This window comes from Tenrec ecaudatus, chromosome 14 (genome assembly GCF_050624435.1).
Source record: "Tenrec ecaudatus isolate mTenEca1 chromosome 14, mTenEca1.hap1, whole genome shotgun sequence".
Classification (NCBI taxonomy): Eukaryota; Metazoa; Chordata; class Mammalia; order Afrosoricida; family Tenrecidae; genus Tenrec; species Tenrec ecaudatus.
In genome coordinates, this window is record NC_134543.1 from 27414244 (window position 1) to 27435204 (window position 20961).

General features: G+C 53.1%; 1 protein-coding gene across 2 annotated transcripts; it reads right to left on the bottom strand.

Annotated features, from left to right (window-relative positions):
- Window positions 1–151: 151 nt before the first annotated feature.
- On the bottom strand, window positions 152–20147 carry CIPC (CLOCK interacting pacemaker). Of its 2 annotated transcripts, none has more exons than XM_075530897.1 (4): window positions 20035–20147; window positions 13456–13643; window positions 7816–7985; window positions 152–3741 (listed from the first exon to the last, which is right to left on the bottom strand). In XM_075530897.1, exons 2-4 carry the CDS (start codon window positions 13589–13591, stop codon window positions 2869–2871), a joined length of 1179 nt encoding a protein of 392 aa, XP_075387012.1. In that variant the 5' UTR covers window positions 13592–13643; window positions 20035–20147; the 3' UTR covers window positions 152–2868. The 2 variants fall into 2 exon arrangements, with proteins under 2 accessions (XP_075387012.1, XP_075387011.1); XM_075530896.1 differs by having other exon boundaries at window positions 19939–20147.
- Window positions 20148–20961: the final 814 nt, after the last annotated feature.

Consider the following 20961-nt stretch of genomic DNA (forward strand, 5'->3'; position numbering starts at 1 on the left):
GTGTGTATCAGTGCCTCTGTGAATTCAGTATCTGACCCACAACTTCCTCAGTGACATGACCTAAAGCCAACCCAAACGTTAGCCGTGACCGCACTCAGGGTAGGCAGCCGGCACGCAGCAACAATGCCAAGTCGTTTCCAAGTCAGTGACTTTTATTTCTCTGATATTTCACAGTCATCAGTTGCTACAAAACTTCACACTTCTCAAAAGAATTCACATTTGGTAAATCAATTTCTACCCTACAGCACCCATTCCGTCTGTGCATGAGCTATATTTCTGCCGACGGCGCCGCGGTAGGGAAAGGAAATCAGACGATGCCATGACCGACAAAACGCAGTCAGCGTTAATAAATTACAAACGTCATTCAACTCCATGCCTATAACCAATTCAATCAGCAGCTTTTTCTAGATGGGTTTCAACACGGCCAACAAAATCTGCCAAAAGTACTCCTCAGGGTTGGTCTGAGCTAAGAATGGCTTCTCACGTCAGGACGGGGCAGCTCTGCCTCAGTACTTCACACCAGACCACATCACGCACCGCCAAGACCATGACTACTTACAGCTCTCTGATCCATGCCGAGGTCCTTCCATCGGATGAGCTGGCTTCGGACGTCAGTGGGTCCTTCTTCCGAGATCCAGTGTGTCTGTCTCTTAGGCCTCGTCTAGAGCTCCCCCACGCAAGGACCAGCTCCCAGCACTAAGCTGCAAGATCCCAGAGGTCAGTGGGGCAAGCTCTGTGTCTCCCTGCTGCTCAGCAGTGGGGACCCAGGGTGGCTTTCATTCGGGAATGGGCGGCTCCTCAGAGGGGTTTGCCAGCAGAATAAATTTGGTTCTCTGCGTCTTCCGATTTTTGACACTCGGTGAGACACAAGGCAGGTGCCCAGGCTGTTCTGAAGGCACCTGTCTCTCTCTAGCTTTGCTGCCAAGCAGAGTCTGCCAAAGAGGAAGCTTCCTAGCATGGTGCTCAGAACGGAGCTGCGAGTGCCCCACCGACTGGGGGGGGGGGGGGGGCAAGGAGCGGCCGAGAGAGGCACATGGAAGGGAGCCAGGTCTGGGAAGGACACACTCGCTCTGGTTTTCACATTTCCCTCAGAAAGCAAGTGGCAGGTCATAGTTCTGCACGGATCATGGGCATCTAGAGAGTTAGTTGAGTTGAATTCTAAATCAGTCTCTGCCAAGTCATACACGTTTGAAACCCTGTCAGTTTTTAAAGTGATGCTAGAGTTATAACGACCTAATAAAGAGGATGAGTCCCGATGAAGGCACCCAGCTGCTAAACAAGGGGGTGGAGGTTGGAGCCCACCCAGAGGCACTCGGGAACAAAGGCCATCTCAAAAAGCCCTGCAAACGCACTGCCACTGAGCCGGGGCTGACTCACGACAACCCTCCAGGGCAGGGTGAGGGCAGCCAGCCTCCTCTTGCTCCTGTGCAGGGGCTGGTGGGTTCCAGTGGCTGGCCGTGTGCTCAGCAGTCCAACACAACACCCAGAATGTCACCAGGGCTCCTTCCTGACAATCTACTTCTAGAACACTCGACCACAGAAATCCTTACGCAGCATGTGTCGGGGCATGCCACAGGGCCGTGAGTCCACATCAGCTCAGGGGCAGCTGGTGAGTGACTGGCCATTAGCCTGTGGCCCTCGCAAGACCTCGTCAACTGCATTTTCCTTGGGTTACACTGAACATACTCATTTGTCAAGTGGAAAGATTTTCAAGGCGAGTTTGAATCCCATCCCATTTCTAGGTGAACGGTGAAGAGCCAACCCCCGTCCCCTTGGCTGTGGCACTGGCAGGAGCACCCAGGACCTCTGGCTGTGGGAAGCAGCAGGCTCTCCGCAGGCCAATCTCAGGCTGACTGCATTGCCTGGGAGGTTCAGCCACTGAGAGCCGGCTGGCTCTCCTGCTCTGGGGGAACTAGGGGGCGGGAGGGGGGGCAGAGAGTTACCTCACACACTACACTCTGCAGGGCCATGCGAACTGCCTTTAGGGGGCCAGCCAAAAGACACACCCTGCTGTTGCAGATGAAGACAAATGCAGAAAGGACCCAGAGGTGCTGGCCAGGCACCTGCTTCTGTCGGATTCCCCGCAGAAAAAGGCAAGCTAGCGAAGAAAACCCCAGAAAGCACTGAATGGACTCTTCTCATTCCTCAGAAGTCTGAAGACCCTAGCCTGGCAGCGCTGGCTTGTGGAGAGCAGATGCGTCCACTGGTGCGCCCCCCTCCCCTCGGCTTCCACGAGGAAGAAAACGAAGTCTCTGAGGTCCAGCTGGGTCCGGCTTGCACAAGCCACACTGGCTCTGAGCCCTCGGTGAGCCCTGATGGCATCCTGACCGCGCTGCCACCCTAGCCCAGCAGACGTCTCTCTCTGCGCCTGTCCACGTCCCTGCACCCTAACTCCCGGTCGGTCGGGACTGGGGCGGTTGAGACAGTGACCAGGAACCACCCACCCCAGTACTCTCTCCTGTGTTGCCCACAACCCGCCTCAGTGCCTGCTCCGGACTCACAGTGACCCCACAGGACAGGGCAGAGACACGCATGGGTTTTCGAGTCGCACTCTTTACAGAAACACAGAGCCTGGTCTTCGTCCCACGTGGAGCCTGCAAGTGGCAGCTCCACATGTAACCATTTCTCCGCCACGGAGAAGGGACTGGAGGACCCTCGGAGCTTGAGGTCGAGGGGAGCACAGGCATATGGCATCTGTGCACAGACCCCCAGAGGAAGACAGCAGCCAGCCAGGTCCTGGCACGTGGCTTCATGGGCCAAGTGCTAGCCCCTTGACATTGAGAAGTCCGTACTTGTCCTTTGGGAAACGAGTAGAGCGTGGCAAGAATGAAAAGAGCCACTCAAGTGTCAGGACAGCAGCCCTCAGCGCTAAGCATCTGGGTGGTCCGAGAGAGTGTGTAGGTCGCTGCCAGCACGGCCGGCCCCGGGTGCGAGGGACGCCTGCAGCTTGGCCCAGGCCTGAGGGGCCCTGCTCTTGGCAGCCTCAATAAACAGCTGCGTCTGCTCCTTGAGCTGGTCCAGTTCTGCCTGAGTGGCCTGGTTCTGCCGAATCAGCTCCTTGGTTTTCAGGGTGATCTCCAGCAAGCCGGACTTGTGCAGGACCACCAGCGTGTTCTGGAAGCGCCGGTGTCTGCTCTGCCTCTGCTCGGGAAAGAGCTCTGGGCTGCGGCACAGGTGCTCCGTGGCCCACAGTGGGGAGCTGTAACTAGCGGGCAGTGGGGACAGTGGGGAGCTGCTCTCAATGCCATGCAGGGTGCTGTCGGAAGCACAGACAGGACTGGCCGGGGAGGCGAAGGTCAGGCTGGGCGCTTTAGCCACGTGGCTGCTGGACACGGGCTGAAGAGTCTGTGGGCTCCCCCCAGCCACCAGGGAGGGCACGCCCTGAGGCGCCGAGTCCTCTGCGAGCTTGGCACCGGGCAGTGCTGGAGTCGAGGGGCTGGGTGGCTCGCTGCAAGACCCTCTGGGCCCTGGGCCCTCCGTACGGAGTTTCTTCTGCGCCACACCCTCCCCTCGCTCCTCTGGGCTCGGGGGCAGGCCCCTTTTGCCCGGGTGTGGGGCTATCTTGGTGTAGGAATTGAGAATGGGCAGGTAGTTCCTGGAGTCTGGCTTGTTCTCCCCAGTGTGGCCAGGGCTGACGGGGGAGGGTGCGGGTGGGTGAAGGAACAGAAGCTGGGGCTGTGCTGAGATCACTTCGAAGGAGGGCTGGACGGTCCAAGACTGGAGCTGGGTCGAGCCGCTGCCCTGAAACAGAGGAGAGAGTGGCACACTGCTTATCACCTGTGGGAGCAACCCCGGGGGCAGAGTAGATCCTGGGATGAAGCCCAGCCTCCAACCCCAGGGCAGAGCTGCCGCCACCTCCAGGCACAGACGAGGCTTCCAAGTCCATTTGTGTCCACAGCACACACTTAAACGCCAAGCAACCTCGTTGACTGCTGAAGAAATCACCTAGTTAGATTATGCCTGCGCCAATAAAAATATGGGTAGGAAGACATCCTGCATGGGTTAAACCCTCAGACCTTGTGGGGCTTCACTCCAGACTGCTTGCACCAGGTTACACCTGGGCCTTCCAGCTGAAACCAGCTTTTGATTCTGAGGTACAGCTTTGCGGGAGTTGATGGGTCTGCTGGTAAGGCACGGGTGCCTGGCCGTCAGACAACCTCTCAAACTCATCCCTGCTGTCGAGAGGGGGGTGGGCGCCATGGCTCATGCTGCATGAGGGTCTCCTTCTAACAGCCCACAGGACTCACTGGTTAATGGGACACCAATGGGACACCAATGGGACACCAGGACTTACTGGTTCCCTTCACCAATGGGAGAGTGCAAAGAACCCACTGCTTTGTGTCCCTGAGCTACTAAGTGATGGAGCTGGGATCCCTTCCTTCAATTCAGCCTCAACCCCCCTGCTGTTCTGCCTTTGTTCTAGTCCTCACACTCCCTCACTGGAGGCAGCCTCAGGGCAGCCCTAAAAGACAGGGTAGACCTGCCCCTCTGAGTTGCCAACGACCAAAGCTACAGCCTTCCCTCTCCTGGGGAATGGTTGGGAGTTAGATTGCAGCCCCATGCACCATTCACTACGCGACCAGGGCTCTTCGCTCTTCCACTCTACACTTTGATTTTTCAAGCTGTTTCAGATGGAAACTCCATAAAGAAGGCCCTGGTACTTGTCTCCAATTATTTACAAGCCAGCCCAATTCTAGCCAGGGCCCAAAGAGCTGCGTGTGGCGGAGGTCGGGCAGAAGCAGCCTGACAGGTTCTGGACAGGCTACCTCTCTGGATAATCTCATGGGCTCATTTGCGTGAAGAGAGCTCTGGTCGGTCGCAGACATGCCACTTCACACAAGGTAGCTTCCTGGATGGCAGGCTTAGGAATTCCAGGCCAATTATACTCCATCTCCCGTGCAACGTGCGGGTGTCTGGGTGTTTGCAAACCCTCTTGGGAGGGTTTCAACCTTAGGAGGCACGCTTTCCCGGTCAAAGGAGCTGCAAACCCCCAGGGCACAGTCCAGCCTGGCTCAGCTCCAGTCGGGAGCAAGACTTCAGGCTGCCTCCTGAATCAGACTCCTGCCCTCAGGCTGACCCTCAAGGAAGCAGAGGACAAACCACTCTATCACTTCCCCATAGCGATTTTCCCGGCTCCCTCTTCAAATGCCGCTCCTGCGCCCACTCTCCTGATGGAGACTAGTCTGTTTGTTCTAACAACATTATGAGGTTTCCCAGGTGGCCTCTTTCACTCGGACAGCACTGAGGGGAGACAGAAAGAATGTCACACTTCCTTAAGCTCGGGAAGGCTTCATGTGACAGACCGGAAACTGAGGCCCGAGGTGGCTAGGTAATGGCCCAGAACAGGTCTAGTGAATGAACTGGAATCAGCTCGGGCCTTCAGAGAGAAACACGTACAGCCATAAGTAGTAAGCAAGGCATTACGCCACAGGCAGAGACTTTTAAAGGCATGGTTTTATTTTAAATGTAGAATGTGCTGGATTCTGTGGAGTTAAGATAAAACAAAACCAACCCTAGACCATTCCTTGAGGCCAGCCTGAACCCAGGCTTTCTGACGGAGCCTGGCAGCCTTCCTGGCTGGCCTTTCGTGGAGAAGGCAGCTCTGCTAGAAAGGCCTACTTAGTCCTTGGACTGTGGGCTGTTCTCTGCCTTCTGGAGCTGCCAGTCTAGCCTACAACAAAGAAGAGACAAACAGGCAGCACTTCGATGACACACAAGGGACCAGGGAGGCAGAGAGCGAAGTGGAGAGAGGCAAGCAGCAGAAAGAGGGTGGGCCTGGGTGTATGTCCAATTCCTGCTTTGTTCTCCCCTTTCCTGTCGGGAAAAGGAGCTGTGTTCCCAGCTGAGCTTTGAATTTTGCCAGGCAAAAACCATCACTATTGTTTCCTAACTCTCCAAGTACTTTGTTTCTGCGGTTTCTTCCTTTCTTTTAAAAATAGTTTAATTGGCCTATAATTCATATGTCATACAATTTAATTGTTCAATCATAGTTCAGAAGACTTCAGCACTCATCACCACAATCAACTTCGAACATTTTCCTCTCGTCCCCATTGTTGTTAGGTCAGCCTCCCGTGCCATGTCCTTACGTCACTACCAATCCAGTTAACCTGTCCTAGCTGTCCCATACAGGAAATCATGCAACACACACACAGGAAGCAAACAAAAACTGCCCCCAGTGACTACAAAAACCTCAACTGAAAAGAAAGCAGACTATATTACAAACGGAAACAACTTTAAAGTGGGTCCAAAGGGAGATCGGGTGATAAGGCATTCACTGTAACTGCATTTGCTCTGACTTCACAGGGCTCGCTCTCTGCCCGATAGCAAGGCTATTCACACCCAGCGATGGTCAGAGAGGGTCCACTGGAGGCTCAACGGATGCGGAGCCCCCGCAAATGAACTTGGGGCTTCCACTGTCTTCCAGCTCCTTCTGCAACCCAGGTGTCCACAATTTAAGCTTGGCTATCATTCCCTCCTTCAGATTTGGATTTTTCTATTTACAATCCTTGGCTCACACAGCTTGGTGTGCTTCGTCCATGTGGACTTAGTTGATGCCTCACTTAAGATGGCTCCCTGTTTGAAGATAAGCCTTCAAGATCCCAGACACTAGACTTTCTGATAATCGGGCCGAATCTAGCTCTTCACCACACTTTTCTGTCGCACCCATCTCTTCAATGATGGCTTCATGAGGACAAGTACAGAGCAGGGCCACGTCATAAGAACTCCTTGTTCTTGACTGGGGCTAGAATTAGGAGTGAGCCCAAAATGTATTCATACATGTATGGTTTATATATGTCTCTGGTTCACTTTACAGACATTGTTATCATTTTATGATAGAGAACATTACAAATCATCCCCCTGGGGCATAAGGTAATTCTATTGATAGTGCCATTAATTGAGCCAATGATACAGAATTGAAAATACTGTGAGAAAAAAGTTTTCTGCAGTTTCTAACCAGTCCGTGTTCCTCAGCAAGAGTGTAATTAGTTTCGTGTCCAATGGCAGCCACGTCCTTCTAACCATGTTCTAACCCTGTCAAGTGGAAGGTCAACGACACCACACCAGATTCTTCACGGCTCATCAGGGGCCCATGGAAAAGCGAGCTGGGAAGTATTTTCAGGTGAAAAGTAATTTGGTTTAAATCGGGATTTTCTGTTCCTCGGACTTCTGTCCTAATTTAGTCAGGTTCCTAGGACTGTGGTCTCCATTTCCTGCCCTGGAGTTTAGCTTAGACTTTCTTCTGAGGCTCCCTTTCCGTTTTGTTTCTGAACAATAATCGCGGAATTTGGGAAGCTGTGCAATCCAGCCTGGGGCAGGCTCGTTTTCAGCTTGGCAGTGCTGCTGTGTGAGATCCGCCAGCACAGTTGGGACCGGAACCAAAGCATGTCTTTGTCAATACGAAATGCTGAGCACGTGACAAAGGAACGTGGTCATGACCTGGAGCTCTGAGGCAAATGCATGCAGCCTCATTTCTGAACTCCCAGGGCCATTCCAATCAAAAAGAGGCTCTCTATTCCTGCCCTCAACGCTGCCCTCTGTGAGACCGCCCTCCTGCAGAGACATCTGCTCTTGGTCCCTTGATGTACGAGGGGACACTTTGGGGTCCCTCTGGACACACAGCGGCTACAGAAATAAAGCAGTCCCTGCTCCCCAAAGCGGGTGCTTGTCCAGTACTCGTTGCTAAGGCAGAGCCTGTGGCTGGTGGAGCACTCTTCCCCAGGACAGGAAGTGCACATCCGAGTGGTTCTAGCGGGTGCTCTCCTTGGCAGAGAGAGCCCGTCTACAAGGCACGCCCAGAAACGTGACTCTGCCTACCTGTTTGACCAGCACATTCTTCATGACGACCATGGGGGACAGGGCTGGGCAGGCACCGTGTCCCATCTTGGAGCTCTGCCTCCGCTGGTCTTCTTGGCTCCAGCCTAAGGCACCCAGCATGTCCTCGGACTCCATCTGTTCAGCCGAGCTCAGGCACTCCGAGCTCCCATCTGCCGGGTAGAACACTGGTTAGTTCATTTCGGTCCTGGGCCAGGGGCTCTTAGCCTGGCTCCCAGGGGCCCCTGCAATTGAATGCAGCGTTTATAAAGTGTGCTTTTGTGACCGTTCTTGAGATATTTTCTGTGCCTTCCCCAATGTTTGAACAAGATCCTAAACTCTCCTCTGAGCCCCTGGGGTAAGAGTGACTGCCCTGGGCCAGTGCGGCTTCTGTTTAGCGCTCAGGCAGCCAGAGGCCCGTGTCAGTGGCGGTTACGGAAAGTAATCACCACCAGAATCACTAGGTGATGGCTCCCCATTAGTTCCTTCCTTGGAAGAATCTGTGATTGGTGAGGAAGAGGAGTGTGTGACCCGGGGCAGGAATAAGGCCCTTGGCAGCTCTAGGCACAAGATGATGTAGTAGTAGTAGTAGTAGTAGTAGTAGTAGTAGTAGTAGTAGTAGTAGTAGTAGTAGTAGTAGTAGTAGTAGTAGTAGTAGTAGTAGTAGTAGTAGTAGTAGTAATAAACAACTCACTGCCATCAAGTCGATGCCGAGTTACGGCAACCCAATAGGACAAGTCGAACTGCCTTTATGGGTTTCAGGGACTGTAATCTCCGTTTCTCCTGCAGAGGCTAGAGATTTTGAACTGCACATCTCGCAGTTAGCAGCCTGTGTGGGACCATTAGCTACCGGGGCTCCATGATAATAAATCATCACATGTTGTAACTATGCTAAAGTCAAAGTTACTTCTTTTCAATGTTTGATTGTAAAATTCAGAAGAAGTTCATCAAAGCTAAAGTTTAAAATGCGTCTTTGTCTGTCATTCCCATTCTTGCATGTCCTCCTCTGTCAGGGTCCTAAGTACATGCTGAGGGGGCCTGCTGGGCATCCTGCACACAAGGTTCTCTCCAGGAATTCCAAGGTGACAAAGAGAATGCTACCCTCTGTAAATCCATACACAAAGGACCCAACTTAGCAACCTGCTGGACTAAACCAAGAGGCAGCTGTAAGCACGCTCAGGGGAGCCTGGGAATATCCTACGTGCACATCAGGATTCTGGAGTGAGAGGCGGGTCTGGCATGTGACTGTCAGCCCTTGTTCTACATCACAAGACTGTAAGCAGAGGGAAAAGGGCAGGAGCAGCCAAAAAGCACAGGGCCCTCTGCAGATGGATTGCCACAGTGGCTGCAAACATGGGCTCAAGCGTAAGAATGATTGGGTGGGGGGCGGCTGGTTCTGTTGCACAGGGAGTCACTGTGAGTCAGAACCGGCTCGGCGGTGGCACCGAACCACCACCACCTCCCGCAATGGAGAAGCAGTTCAGAATCCCAGTGAAGCTGTGTGGAAATCACACCTGTAACCATAGGCTCTCTCCTCCCCGCCTACCACACTACACATACCTATGGGGAGTGGTGCTGAAGGCCAGGCAGTTTTGCAAAGCACCGAAGCAAGCAAGGCAGAGTGCTCATCTAGTTAAGCACCTTTAGGCCAGAGACATTGAACCCCAACCCAACCACACATACCTAGTAGCTGGGTCTGGTTTCTAGGGCCATACTGCAGAGAGAGAAAGCAGGGTGCCTGGAGAAATGGCTGATCCCAAGCCTCTGGAGGGAAGGTGGTGTCCCATCAAGCAAGGAAGAGCTCCAGCACTCAGGGACATGCCCAAAAGACAGCACATCTAGCTAGGAGTCCCCCTGGCCAAACGTAGGACAACTTAAGAATCAACAAGAATAATGACTGAGGAATTAGAGAAGAACTCAGTGACTCCCTAAGGATACTAGGAAAGGGAGTGGGGCAGGAGGAGTGAGACCCCTCTTGCCGGGAGAGTGACAGCAAGTGAATGTGTGAGGGGGTGAGGGCACAGTCTCAGCTTCAGGCAGAGAGCAGCAGGAGGTGGGAAGCACTGGAGAAGAGGGTTTATTGGGAACAGGATTGTCACCCAGTCTTAAAGTATGCATCCTGCCGAGTGTTTACTCACTACAGAGAGGACAGGGTGCTTTCAAACCAAGAAACCGAGTGACCGAATGGCACGTCACCCAAAATCAGAGCAACATATTCTCGTCAACAATGTCTCTGATCCAAATGGTATGGGGAACTCGCCACACTGTGGGACATTCTGCCAACCAACGGGCCGGAGTCATGCAGGGAGTCAATGTCGTGGGGAACCGGAGGGAAAGATGGGCACTTGTTCTAGAGCAAATGAGATTGAAAAGACAGCACAACGCAATAGAACCTACAGGCAGCTGGATCTTGAACCCAAAGCAGCCAGCAAGGCAGAGTATGACAGGCACTCATGGAAAAATCTGAATATGGTCCCTGTCTAGTGGTAACTGTGTGCCAATGTTGAAGTTCTTGGCCACGGTTAAGTTATATGGAAGAATGTCCTTGCTTTTAAGAGATAACATGCTGAAATATTCCAGGGTGAAAATAAGCAACTTACTTTCAGATGATTCAGTCAACCTGTAAGAGGGCTTCAAAATGTTTTATGGAAAATGAAATGAGAAGACATGGAATTTCCCACAAACTTTTTAAAGCCCCTCATACACTCTTCACTTGCTGACACGATCAGCTTCCAGAGATGGAGTCAATATGCAGAAATGGAGGATTGACTACCTTATCACACAGCTGCCAGGTTCTATCATTACATAACTGTCAGACCCCTGAGGCTCATGGCCCAGCCAGGCTGGCACATAACCTTACCCATCACTGCCGCTATTACTCTCACTTCACAGCCGGGCATTCACTGCTGCCACATGCAAGGCATTGATGTGTAAGATGGTCGGACAGTACGTTTTCACTCTCCTAACTGCGAAATCTCGGCTAATGAGAGTCACGAAGCCAGGAGTAGGTGTACGTTGTCTGTGCACATACGACAAGAAAGCAAATATAGCCAAATAATAAAACCAGGGGACCTGAGTGCTGCCTGGGGTAGTCGCTCCATTTTCTGTAAAGTCACTATCATCCAGTCCATGCCAGTTTCATGGTGACTTTGTCGGACAGAGTGGAACCGCTCTGTAGGGTTTCTAAGACTGTACGTCTTTATGAGAGCAGGTAGTCTCATCTTTCTCCTGTGGAGCAACTGCTGGGTTTGAACTGCCAGCCGTGTGGTGAGGAGCCCAATGCTTAACCCATTGCATGACCAGTGTTCCCTTAAATTTTCTGTAGATCTGAAATTTTCTCAAGTAAAATGTTGAGAAATAATTAAAAAACAGACTCACTTGGTTTAGCAAATGTCGGCAACCACAAAGGTGTCTGGAACGACAGCTAGTAAACATGGAGCGGCAGGGGCGGTCACGGGACCTACTGAGTTCTAACTATTTTAGCACCATCTTATAACTGCAGGTACAATGCTACTTAGCGTACTTTTACACAAAGGATGCGGACACCACCCGAAGCATCCAGCCCGTCCGATAATGGACCGTCTCAAAGTGGCAGGAGGAGCAATGTCAATAGTGATGGGCCGCATGAATGACAGGAATGTGGGAAAATTTTGTACTTTTTAAAACTTCTGGTTTTCTACAATGAGCTGTATTACCTCCATAATGTGAAAAACAGATTGGAAAAGCCTTGATATTAACAATAAAACAAACAAAACCTACACTAGGCCTGCAATGTTTCTTAAACCTGCCGGATCACACCAATTCCCAGACTTGTAACATTCCAGTCTCCAGGTCTCCCTTCAAGCCTTCTTAAGCAAATTAGCCACGGCCTTGCCAACACTGAGTATGGGCAACTAATTCCTCTTGTTCTAATCCCGCAGCCAGTGCTCGTTCCTCCCTGAGCAACAATCTATTTATAATTAGGCCTCTCCTGCAGCACGTCCAGGAGGAGGAACGTACCAACCCCAGGAGAGAGTCTTGTTTCCCGACAGCTGCGCCTCTCACTCTAAATGAATGCCCGAGGAAGCGGGATCTAGGCTCAGTGAGCACGGATATTATCAGTCTTCCCCGGGGGTGGGCTCCACTCTCAGGGAGCTGATTTCCCCACTGCAGACACTACTAGACCCTCCTAACAGCCACTGTTCACTGGGTGTGTGGGATCAGGTTTAAGACCATGTAGCAGGGTGGTTATTCCACTCTCGTCTCAGACGCTCAGGTCTGGCCCTGGGCCAGCTAGCGCAGAGTCCAAGCCCAACTCACAAGACGTGGGGAAAGGAGTATGAGGGAAGGGCTGTCTACATTCAGCAAGACAACACTCTATTCAGAGTTTTCTCAAAAGTTTGCTTACCTTTTTGTTTTTGTTTGGTCATATTAGGGTTTATCTCAGAGGTGTTATGTCATTGGGGTCACCCTCTTGAAGTTGTGTTATAAGTTTTTCTGTTTTTCAAAATATGAAACCCAGGATTGGTGAAACTAGACGGGCAGCAAGTGGAATCGGTGTCTTGTTCTGTTTGGGGGTAGGGGCGGACGGTAGTGGTGGTGTAAAAAGGAGACGATGTCAAGGAGTCCAGGAAGAAAAAGAATGTTTGAAAACTGATTGTGGTAGCAACTGTATCACACTGCTCGACGTGACCGAACTACGGAATGATGTATGTATTGACTCCCAATAATAAATTTTTAAAAACCACCAAAGTCTATCACACACACACACACACGTCTGCTTAACTGACAGGCTTCTTCTTCTTCTTCTTTTTTTAACTGACAGCCTTCAAATCTGTTACTCAGTGACAACTCGGGGGTAATTTTTCTCACTGCAGTGTCACCACCCCGAAGGCGAGGAGCCCACACAGCAGAGTGGCTCAGGTATCTGGGGCAGCTTTAACAGAAGTGCACGGTGGATGGCTTCATCAGACAGCAATCTTCTCAAACTGCCAACCTTGCGGTACAGCCCAGTGTGGCACCACCAGGCCACCAGAGCTCCTGGGGGAACTGGGATGAGTCCCGAGCACTGGCTCTGTGGAAGCTCCTGCTTCCATGGAAATAGCTATGTAGTTTGGAACCAATCTCCCCTTTCTCCGCTTCCCTGGTCTCTTTCCTAGCTCAAAAGAACGGACTCAAGATAGCCCCTAGCAGGCAGATCCTGTCTCATTCACATAACAATGGAGTTTCCCATTCCCGAATGGGTTTAGGACCCCAGGCACATGGTTGGTGCTGTTGGGTGCCTACCTTCCAGTAGGTTCCAGCTCCTAGACCCTTTGTACAACAGAACAAAAGGAAACGCTGTCTGGCACAACAGCTAGGAATTAAAACGCATATTTGGGGAGGGGTGAGCAGGACACAATTCAGCCCATACCAGAGTACTGAGCTCCCTGACACCCCCACCCCTCAAGCAAGGGTTGGAAGAGTTCAGATTGCAAGCTGAGGTTCTGAGCTGAGCTCCCCCCCCCTGCCCCCCACAAGGCCCTGGGATTAGCATTTTATACCAGGAGAGCTTGTTACTCCTCTGGTAAGGAAAAGCCCCTCCTCTTTATCATACCAAGGTGTTTGGGGGAGGGAAGTTTCTAGGCGAATCTTGTTCCCACGTGGGAAGGAAGGTGTTTTAACCTGAAAATCCCGAGTCTTTGTCTGACTCAGCAGCCGCCAGGCTGAGGTGCTGAGCCCCCTTCCTTGGCTCGGTCCCTTTGCTGAGCTTGGCTGAGAGCTTCCGGGGGCTCTCCCGGCCGGGGGGTTTCCTCTCCATGGTTCACTGGGCTGGAAGCAGGCTTATCCGGGCTCTCTTCAGCAGTCTGGCCCTGTGGAAGCAACCAGGACACACAAAATCATGGCCGGGAGGGTGGGGGGCGGGGGTGGAGCTGCCCTGCCCACCTAACTGATTTTTCCCTGAGGTCTCTGACAGAGGCTGAGGGGCTGCTGGGCAGTGGAGCGGCTTCCCTCCAAAGCAGGCTCTTGGTCCTCAGGTGGGTGGCTACAGCTCCTTCACCCATTCGGGACACACAGCTAAGTCCTGGGGGCGCTTTGTCAACTACGAACAAGGCTCATTTTGGGCGGCTTTTTGGTATCAGTAACCAAACCGGCTTCCCCTCTGCTTGGAAGGTAGGGGCGAGGTGCTGGCAGCGCAGGCAGGCTTTCCTGGTTTGTCTCTGCACCTCCCCTGGTGGTTGGCTTGCCAGGTCACCTCTCACTTCTTTTGATGAGGTCATGAACAAAGTAAAACAACTCCTAGATGCATGCTACTTGGTGGCTTAACCACGTTTAGGCACAAACGAGATCGTGCTCAGCAAGTGCTCGGCATACAAAGTGAGTTGGCAACACTGCTGTCACTGTGCTCATTATACCCCACAAGGCCCTCAGGTGCTAGCCCATTTACAGGGGAAAGCTGGAGCTCAGAGAAGTACACTCACTAACTTGAGACTATTTATCCAGTGCCCACCATGGACCAGGGGCTGTGCTGGGGCTGGGGCTGCAGGCCCGCTACCTACCTCACAGGCCAGGGACAAAGTGGCATTCCCAAGCAATCTCACATCGAATCCTTTGCCATTTTAATGAGAGCTAGAGAGGAGAGGGGCTAACAGCCTGGGGGCGGGGGTGTCTGAGAAGGTAAGGCTTTCAGCAGAGAGGACCCACAGCAGCTGGGCTCTGCACAGTTAGCTGGAGTTACACATCACATCGGGTGTGATAAACAAGGTGGGCAGGTCAAAACCACGGCACTCTCGGAAATTCACAGGAGCAGTTCTCTCCTGTCCTATAGGGTCGCTAGGAGTCAACACTGACTGGATGGCAGTAAGTTTTCTGAGAGTGGGGTCCAGGGGTCGGGCAGGGCGGGGACAGTGCAGTGCAGAAGGGGTGGCTCCAGAGGTGGTGGAGGTTGGCCAGGCAGTGCACGGGAGCCCACCTCAAAGACTCTCCTCATCAGTTTAGGAGCAATGAAGGCCTTGTAAGGGTCTCATTCAAGAATGCCCGTGATCCAATGTACATTTTACACGCACTTGGCTGCTGGTGGAGCTGGAGAGAGGCGGCGAGGACAGCAGGGAGCCCCCTTAGATGCCATCGTGGGGGTTAGGTGGTGCCAGAAAAGATAAGGAGACATGGACAGATTGGGGATGTATTGAGGAGGCTGGCTTAAGGGGGTTTGGTGACTGTGTGGACAGGGTGCATTTTCTACACTAGGGAGTCAAGAGAGTAAAGGGGAGTGAGTGGCGCAGGGCGGGCTTTTGTCCAGGCCACACGTGGCAGACCCAGAACCGCTGTCTTAGGGCCTCCTGAGTGCCCAAGGAATGGCAGCAAGGGTGGCACGCTAACAGCACAAAGGGCACTGCTAGATAGTGAGGATGGGGCACCAACAGGGAAAGTCACAGTAATGCAGTTGGGGAGGTGTCAGGAAAGTCCGGTGACATTTTAACTCACAATCTCCTTGTGACACCATCCTTCTGTCTCTCTGACTCAAGCCCCTGCCCAACTGCACTGCCTGTGGGGGATGGCCGGAATGCCATTTCTCCGGAGAAACACGGCTCATTTTAGGTGAAGCTGAGCACAGGGGGCCGGGGGCTCCTTGCTCAGACTCGTGCATGAGTGGCCTCCGGGAGCACCACCTGGTCAGAATGAGAGCGAATGCTGAACACAATTTCACATGAAAATTCTTCCACACTCATTTAAGGGGACTGCTGTCCGCACTGGGTCCATGTCAAACATTAAGGGCTCTGAATGGCCACACAGCTCCGCCTGTGGCAACAAAGGTAGACAACAGGGCTGTCCCACCTCAGCTCTCTCCCACTGAGTCAGCTCCGACTCTTAGTGACCCTGTAGGACAGGTTAGAACTGCTCCTGTGGGTTTCTCAGATGGTCACTCGTGACAGTAGAAAGCCTTGGCTTTCTAACAAGGAGTGGCTGGTGCCTTCGAACTGCAGCCCTTGAGGGTAGCAGCCCAATGTGTACCCACGGCACTACCAGGGCCCCTGTCCCTTACACAGCTCTGAGCAAAAAAGCCAGGCATATTTGACAGCTATGAAATGGACCTAGTTTTGATAAAAGGAGTCTACAATGTAAGCATGTATCTTTAATTAAATCAGCATCCTTTTGAGTGAAGTGCAAAAAATGAGTATAGTTTAATATTCTTGCAAAGAATACTATCCAAGAGTGAGCTGGAGGCTGTTCAAAAGGGATGTTGGTGGGCCGGTGGTTGCACTTGGGCTACCTCAACTCTGTCCCTGCTGCCAACTTAGATTAGGAAGGAAGGGCGCTCATGTGAAGTGCAGCTAGTTAGGTGGTAACCAAGCTTCACGGGAGTTTACTAAGGCCAACTCTTTCAGGGGAAGCATCCCAATTCACTCTTTCACTCTGCAGTTATCCATGGGAAGCAGCCCTGGTCGCACAGTCGGGTAAATGCTAGGTTGCAAACCAGAGAGTTGGTGGTTCAAAACCCATTAGCCACTCGGCGGGACAAAGATGACACTACTCCTCCTGTAAACATGTACAGCCTTGCAAACCCTCTAGGGTCACTGGGGACGAGAATGAACTTGATGGCAGTGGGTATAATCCGTGTAACAAGGCCATGGGAAAGGACTCATGGCTGTAAACCCTGGATGGGGCAAAGGGAGCCCGGTGGTGCCAAGGTTAAGTACTCAGCAGCTAACCCACATGGTGGGTGGTCCAACCCATCAGCTGCTCTGGGGGAGAAAGAGGAGGCAGCTGGCTTCCATGACAGCCTCGGAAACTCTAGGGAGCAGTTCCACCCTGACCTTGAGAACCGTGGCGTTGAATATACTTAAGAACTGCTAACCAAGCGGCTGGAGGCAGGTGCCCATGCAGAGGCACCTGGGAAGAAAAGCTGCAGCCGCAGCCCTCACAAACCAGGGGCACACGGGGTGGCTAGGAGCTGGCGTCGACTAAATGGGGACTGGTATTGTGTGCCGTGAAAGACACAGGGATTCACTCTGCTCGTGGAGAATTGGAAGGAGCCCTGGTGGTGCTGTGGGCTTGGCAATGGACTGCTGATCACCAGGTCGGCGTTTCTAGCCACGCCACCGGAGAAAGAGACCGCTGGCTGCTCTGTGCAGACTTCATACTCAGAAACCCACACGGAGCCGCTATGAGTTGGAATCACTTAGAAGTCAGTGGGTTTCAATTTATAGAATCGACAGGACAATCTTGACTGTGGAATCAAAATACTAACATATTGACAAATAAGTTAAAAGGAGAAAGGATGCTCACAAGTTAGGATCCCGGGGAGCTGGCAGTAGTTGGAAATAAAGAATGTGTGACCTACTGCAGAATGGGAAACTGGTGATTTGGGAGGGGAACGTGATTAAGCATACGGGTGGCGCTGGGGCGGAAATCCTGTCGCAGGTAGCTGCCCGATGGGGTGGCAAGGAAGGGCTAGAGGCAAAATCCATAAACACCCTTCTTCTGTGAGGAGGCCTCTTAGTGGGTGCACACCAGTCCCACTCTGCAAGACCACCACGGAGGCCGGGAGGCCCTGGGCGGGAGCGCAGCCAGCAAACCTGGCATTTAGGTCAGCTCTCTGGCTCAAAGACCCACAGCCTAGGGCTTGAGTCCAACTGCCAGCGCCCCAACAGAGGCTTGCCGTTTCTGAGGCTGTTTATAGGCACCCTTGTCTGTTGGTTTGTCCTGCTGTGGTGGCTGGCTGTGTGTTGTTGATGCTGGTCGCTCTGTCAATGGCTCAGACACAACCACACTGTGAGGACGGTGCCCGACCGGGTGGTGTTTCAGCTGCTGTACACAGGGCCATTGAGAGCTGGAGCTCACTCGACCATTAACAGTGAATCTTCATGGGAGCAGACAGCCTAGCTCCCTTAAGTCTAGCTCCGATGGAGCAGCTGGTGGGTTTGAACTGCCACCCTTTCAATAGGAGCCCAACACCCACCGCACAGAGCTACCGAGGCCCATGCAAATGGTACAGAGTCCGCAGACCTTAAGGAGTTGGGTTTTCCCCCCTTCCCCCTGGAGCTGGGGGTTTTAAAAAAAAATCATTTTATTGGAAGACTTTTACAGCTCTTGAAACAATCCATACACCGATTGTATTCATCACATTTGTGCATATGTTGCCATCATCATTTTCACAGCATTTTCGTTGTACTTGAGCCCTTGGCATCAGCTCTGCTTTTCCCCCTCATGAACCCTTGATAACTTATGAATTATTTTAATTTTCATATCTTACACCATCCACTGTCTCTCTTCACCTACGCTGTTGCTCAACCCCCTGGGGGCTTGAGGGGGAGGGGTGTTATACACTGATCACTGCAATCAGTTCCCCCTTTCAAGGAGTTGATTTTTATTTATGTTTTCCTCTTCAGTGTTATTTTATCAGTTAGAAGCTCATAAACTGACTAGGAATTGAAAATGGCTTACAGAGCTCTGACCGCCTGTCATCTCTGTATTTCTGGCAACGACTAGAAGCTACTAGCACTGCTTTGCAAACACCCCTGCTTCTCATTCGTCTAACTCCCCATTTGAAGGGCACCAACTTGAACTCCCCCAGTGGTCAGACTTGGCCCGATGGGTCTTTTATACAGGTACCTGTGACCAAAGGTTCCCCGTGAGCATAGAATACAATACTTAAGGAATACATTTAATACATACTTTTTGTTTAAACAAAGATTAAATTCTAAGCAAAATTCTACAATGAAGAAGTATAATTGTAAGTGCTTCATGCAGCCCTTGGCCCTTCGCTTTCTGAACTTTTTACAACAGAGTCTTCTTGTCTCCTTGTGTTTTCATCGCCTGTTGCCACCTCAGCCCTCAAGAATGAAGAGGCTCGTGAGCTACTCCAGATAGTAGTGAGTTCCAACTAATCTGCTGTCCTGCTGGGACTCTGTGACAACACCAGCTACTGAACTGTCACCAAAATATCCCAACAACTTGAAGCTCACGTTCTTGCAATTCCGAGCATGTTGGCCATCTCCAGTTCTTTGGATCCCTAAGCTCGCCTTTATTTTAAGATGAAACCTCTTCTACAACGACCAGATTAAAGGAGCGACACTATCTAATCCTCTTGGGCTATGTGGGTTTGTGATAAAAAAAATTTTTAAAGGAGGGGGGTAGAAGGAAGAGATCTGAAACGCTGCTCTCAGTTCTTTCCTTTTATAGATACCTGGCAACTTTCCCAAGAGCTCCAGTTCCCTTTAATTGCATCACGTGTAGAACATGCGTGCATGGACGGATGTGTGAGGTTGGAGCCCCGGCGGGGGGTTATAGGCAATAATGTGGCAAGGCCAGGACAACAAAGACCTTCTCGTGTGTAATCCCTGTTATTATAACTCCAGGATTACAAGCACATTCCCAGGCTTTCTCTGAAGACACTTCTGCTTGGTCTGCATATGGGCGATCCCACGGGGATCAACAGCCTCAACAGCTCCTGCTTCAAGACAATGGGCATCAGGGTGCCCACCCACACATGCCAGCCCACGCTGGGACTGCGCCAGACGGCTGGGGCACCATCCAGGCTTCCACCCGCCTGTGGCCCAGCAGGGCAGAACTGGGCAGACCCTAGTACCCGTGCACTGACTGGCGTGCCACCAGCCAGCCCGGGCAAAAGCCCAAGCAATGGGAACAGCAAGGACTTGGGTAATGACACACAGCCTAGTCCAGGCCTGTGACCTTCTGGGCTGGGCTCAGCGTTCCCCTACCTGCCCACTACCCACCGCCTCATTTGGCACGCCCTAGCCTTCTTGCCCCCACCTGCAGCCCCTGGCACCGGGACTGGCAAGCTGGCCACTCAAGGGACATACTCAGACAAGAGGGTGTCAGCAGGTCTCTGTAAGAAGCGACACACCTGTTCCCTGGACGCAGAACGGGGTACTGCCCGTACATCCAAATCGGAGGTCCAGGCTTTGCCCCCAGGTCCCAGCTCCCGTGCACACACATTGCCCCATTCAGGGTGGCTCTCTCGCCACCCGGAGGGTGCCCTGGCTAGGCCAGGACCCACGGTGGCAACTGTCCCACCTGCTCCCCACACACGCCCCCTCCCTACGGCCAGCCCCCGCGCCTCACCGCAAACCAACCAACTACACTGGGGGAAGGAAGGACGCAGCCTCCGAGGCCCCCAGTGTCCCGGGCCCCCCTCTCACCTACCTCGCTCCCCTTCTCGGTGCCGCTCCCCACCTTCTCTCCGGACGCTCCTCCCTCACACTTCCCCCTCCCCCCCGTGCCAAACTTGGCCTTTCTCACCTAGGGCGGGGGGGGGGTCGCCACTCCGCACCGGACCTACGGGTCAGGTGGCGCATGCGCGAGCCCGGCCGCGCGGCTCCATGACAACCCCGCCGTCGCCGGGTCTCGAGCGATCCCCGGGTTCCCGCCCCTTGCTCCTCCCCCGCGCCTCCGCGGCCGCGCTCCTCGGCCACGTGACCTGGCGCGGCCCACGGGCACCATAGAGACGGCGCACTGTGTTCCTAGAAGGGCACGTCGAGACGCGGCTGCGGGGGCCCCGCTCCGCCGGCAAGCCCGCGGCGGAGGCGGCCCTGCGAGGCCGGCGCTCTGTCCGCGGAGGACGCACGTCTCTATGGTCGGCCGAGGAGGAGTCCGCCGCCATCTTGTGCGGGGGAGGGGACCTTGAGTCAGGCGGGCCGGGTTTTGAGAAGAAGGCGGGGGCAGGCCGGGCCGTCGCCGATCTGGCTGGAGACGGGGTCGTTTCGGGGAGTGGGTGGAGTTGAGCCGGGAGAAGCGGCCGCCTCGGTCTGCGGCTTCCGGGCGTCGGGTCTTCCAGGCCCGCGGCCGCGGTCCTCGGCGAGCACCGGAGAGCAAGGTCGCCTCGAGACTGACGGGGGCCGGCGGGACCCAATCCCCGCTGTGCCCCCGCCTGTGTCGCCGCAACCGACGGGGCTGCACGAGGCAGGGACCGATGCGGGCAAGTGCGTGTCCCCAGCAGTCCTGCTGGCTTGTATTCACACATCCTGCCATGCAGTCGGTCAGTCACATCAAGACCAACGAGTATAATTTGTTATTGCAATCATTTTATTCTTGCGATTGCCAGCGTCGTTGGCTTTTTATCAGTAATACTTCTTGGCTATTGAAAATACAGAACACACACACACATAAAGAAAATATAGAACAAACACCGACAGTTTTTAAAACGGAGTTAATACATGTACCACTCCA

Excerpts from the sequence above, each read along its gene's own strand:
- CIPC (XM_075530897.1), bottom strand. The coding sequence starts at position 13,591 with ATGGAGAGGAAACCCCCCGGCCGGGAGAGCCCCCGGAAGCTCTCAGCC. Across the intron at positions 7,986-13,455 it reads CAAAGACTCGGGATTTTCAG|ATGGGAGCTCGGAGTGCCTG; the intron begins GTTAAAACACCT and ends TCTACCCGGCAG. Across the intron at positions 3,742-7,815 it reads AGAATGTGCTGGTCAAACAG|GGCAGCGGCTCGACCCAGCT; the intron begins GTAGGCAGAGTC and ends CCTCTGTTTCAG.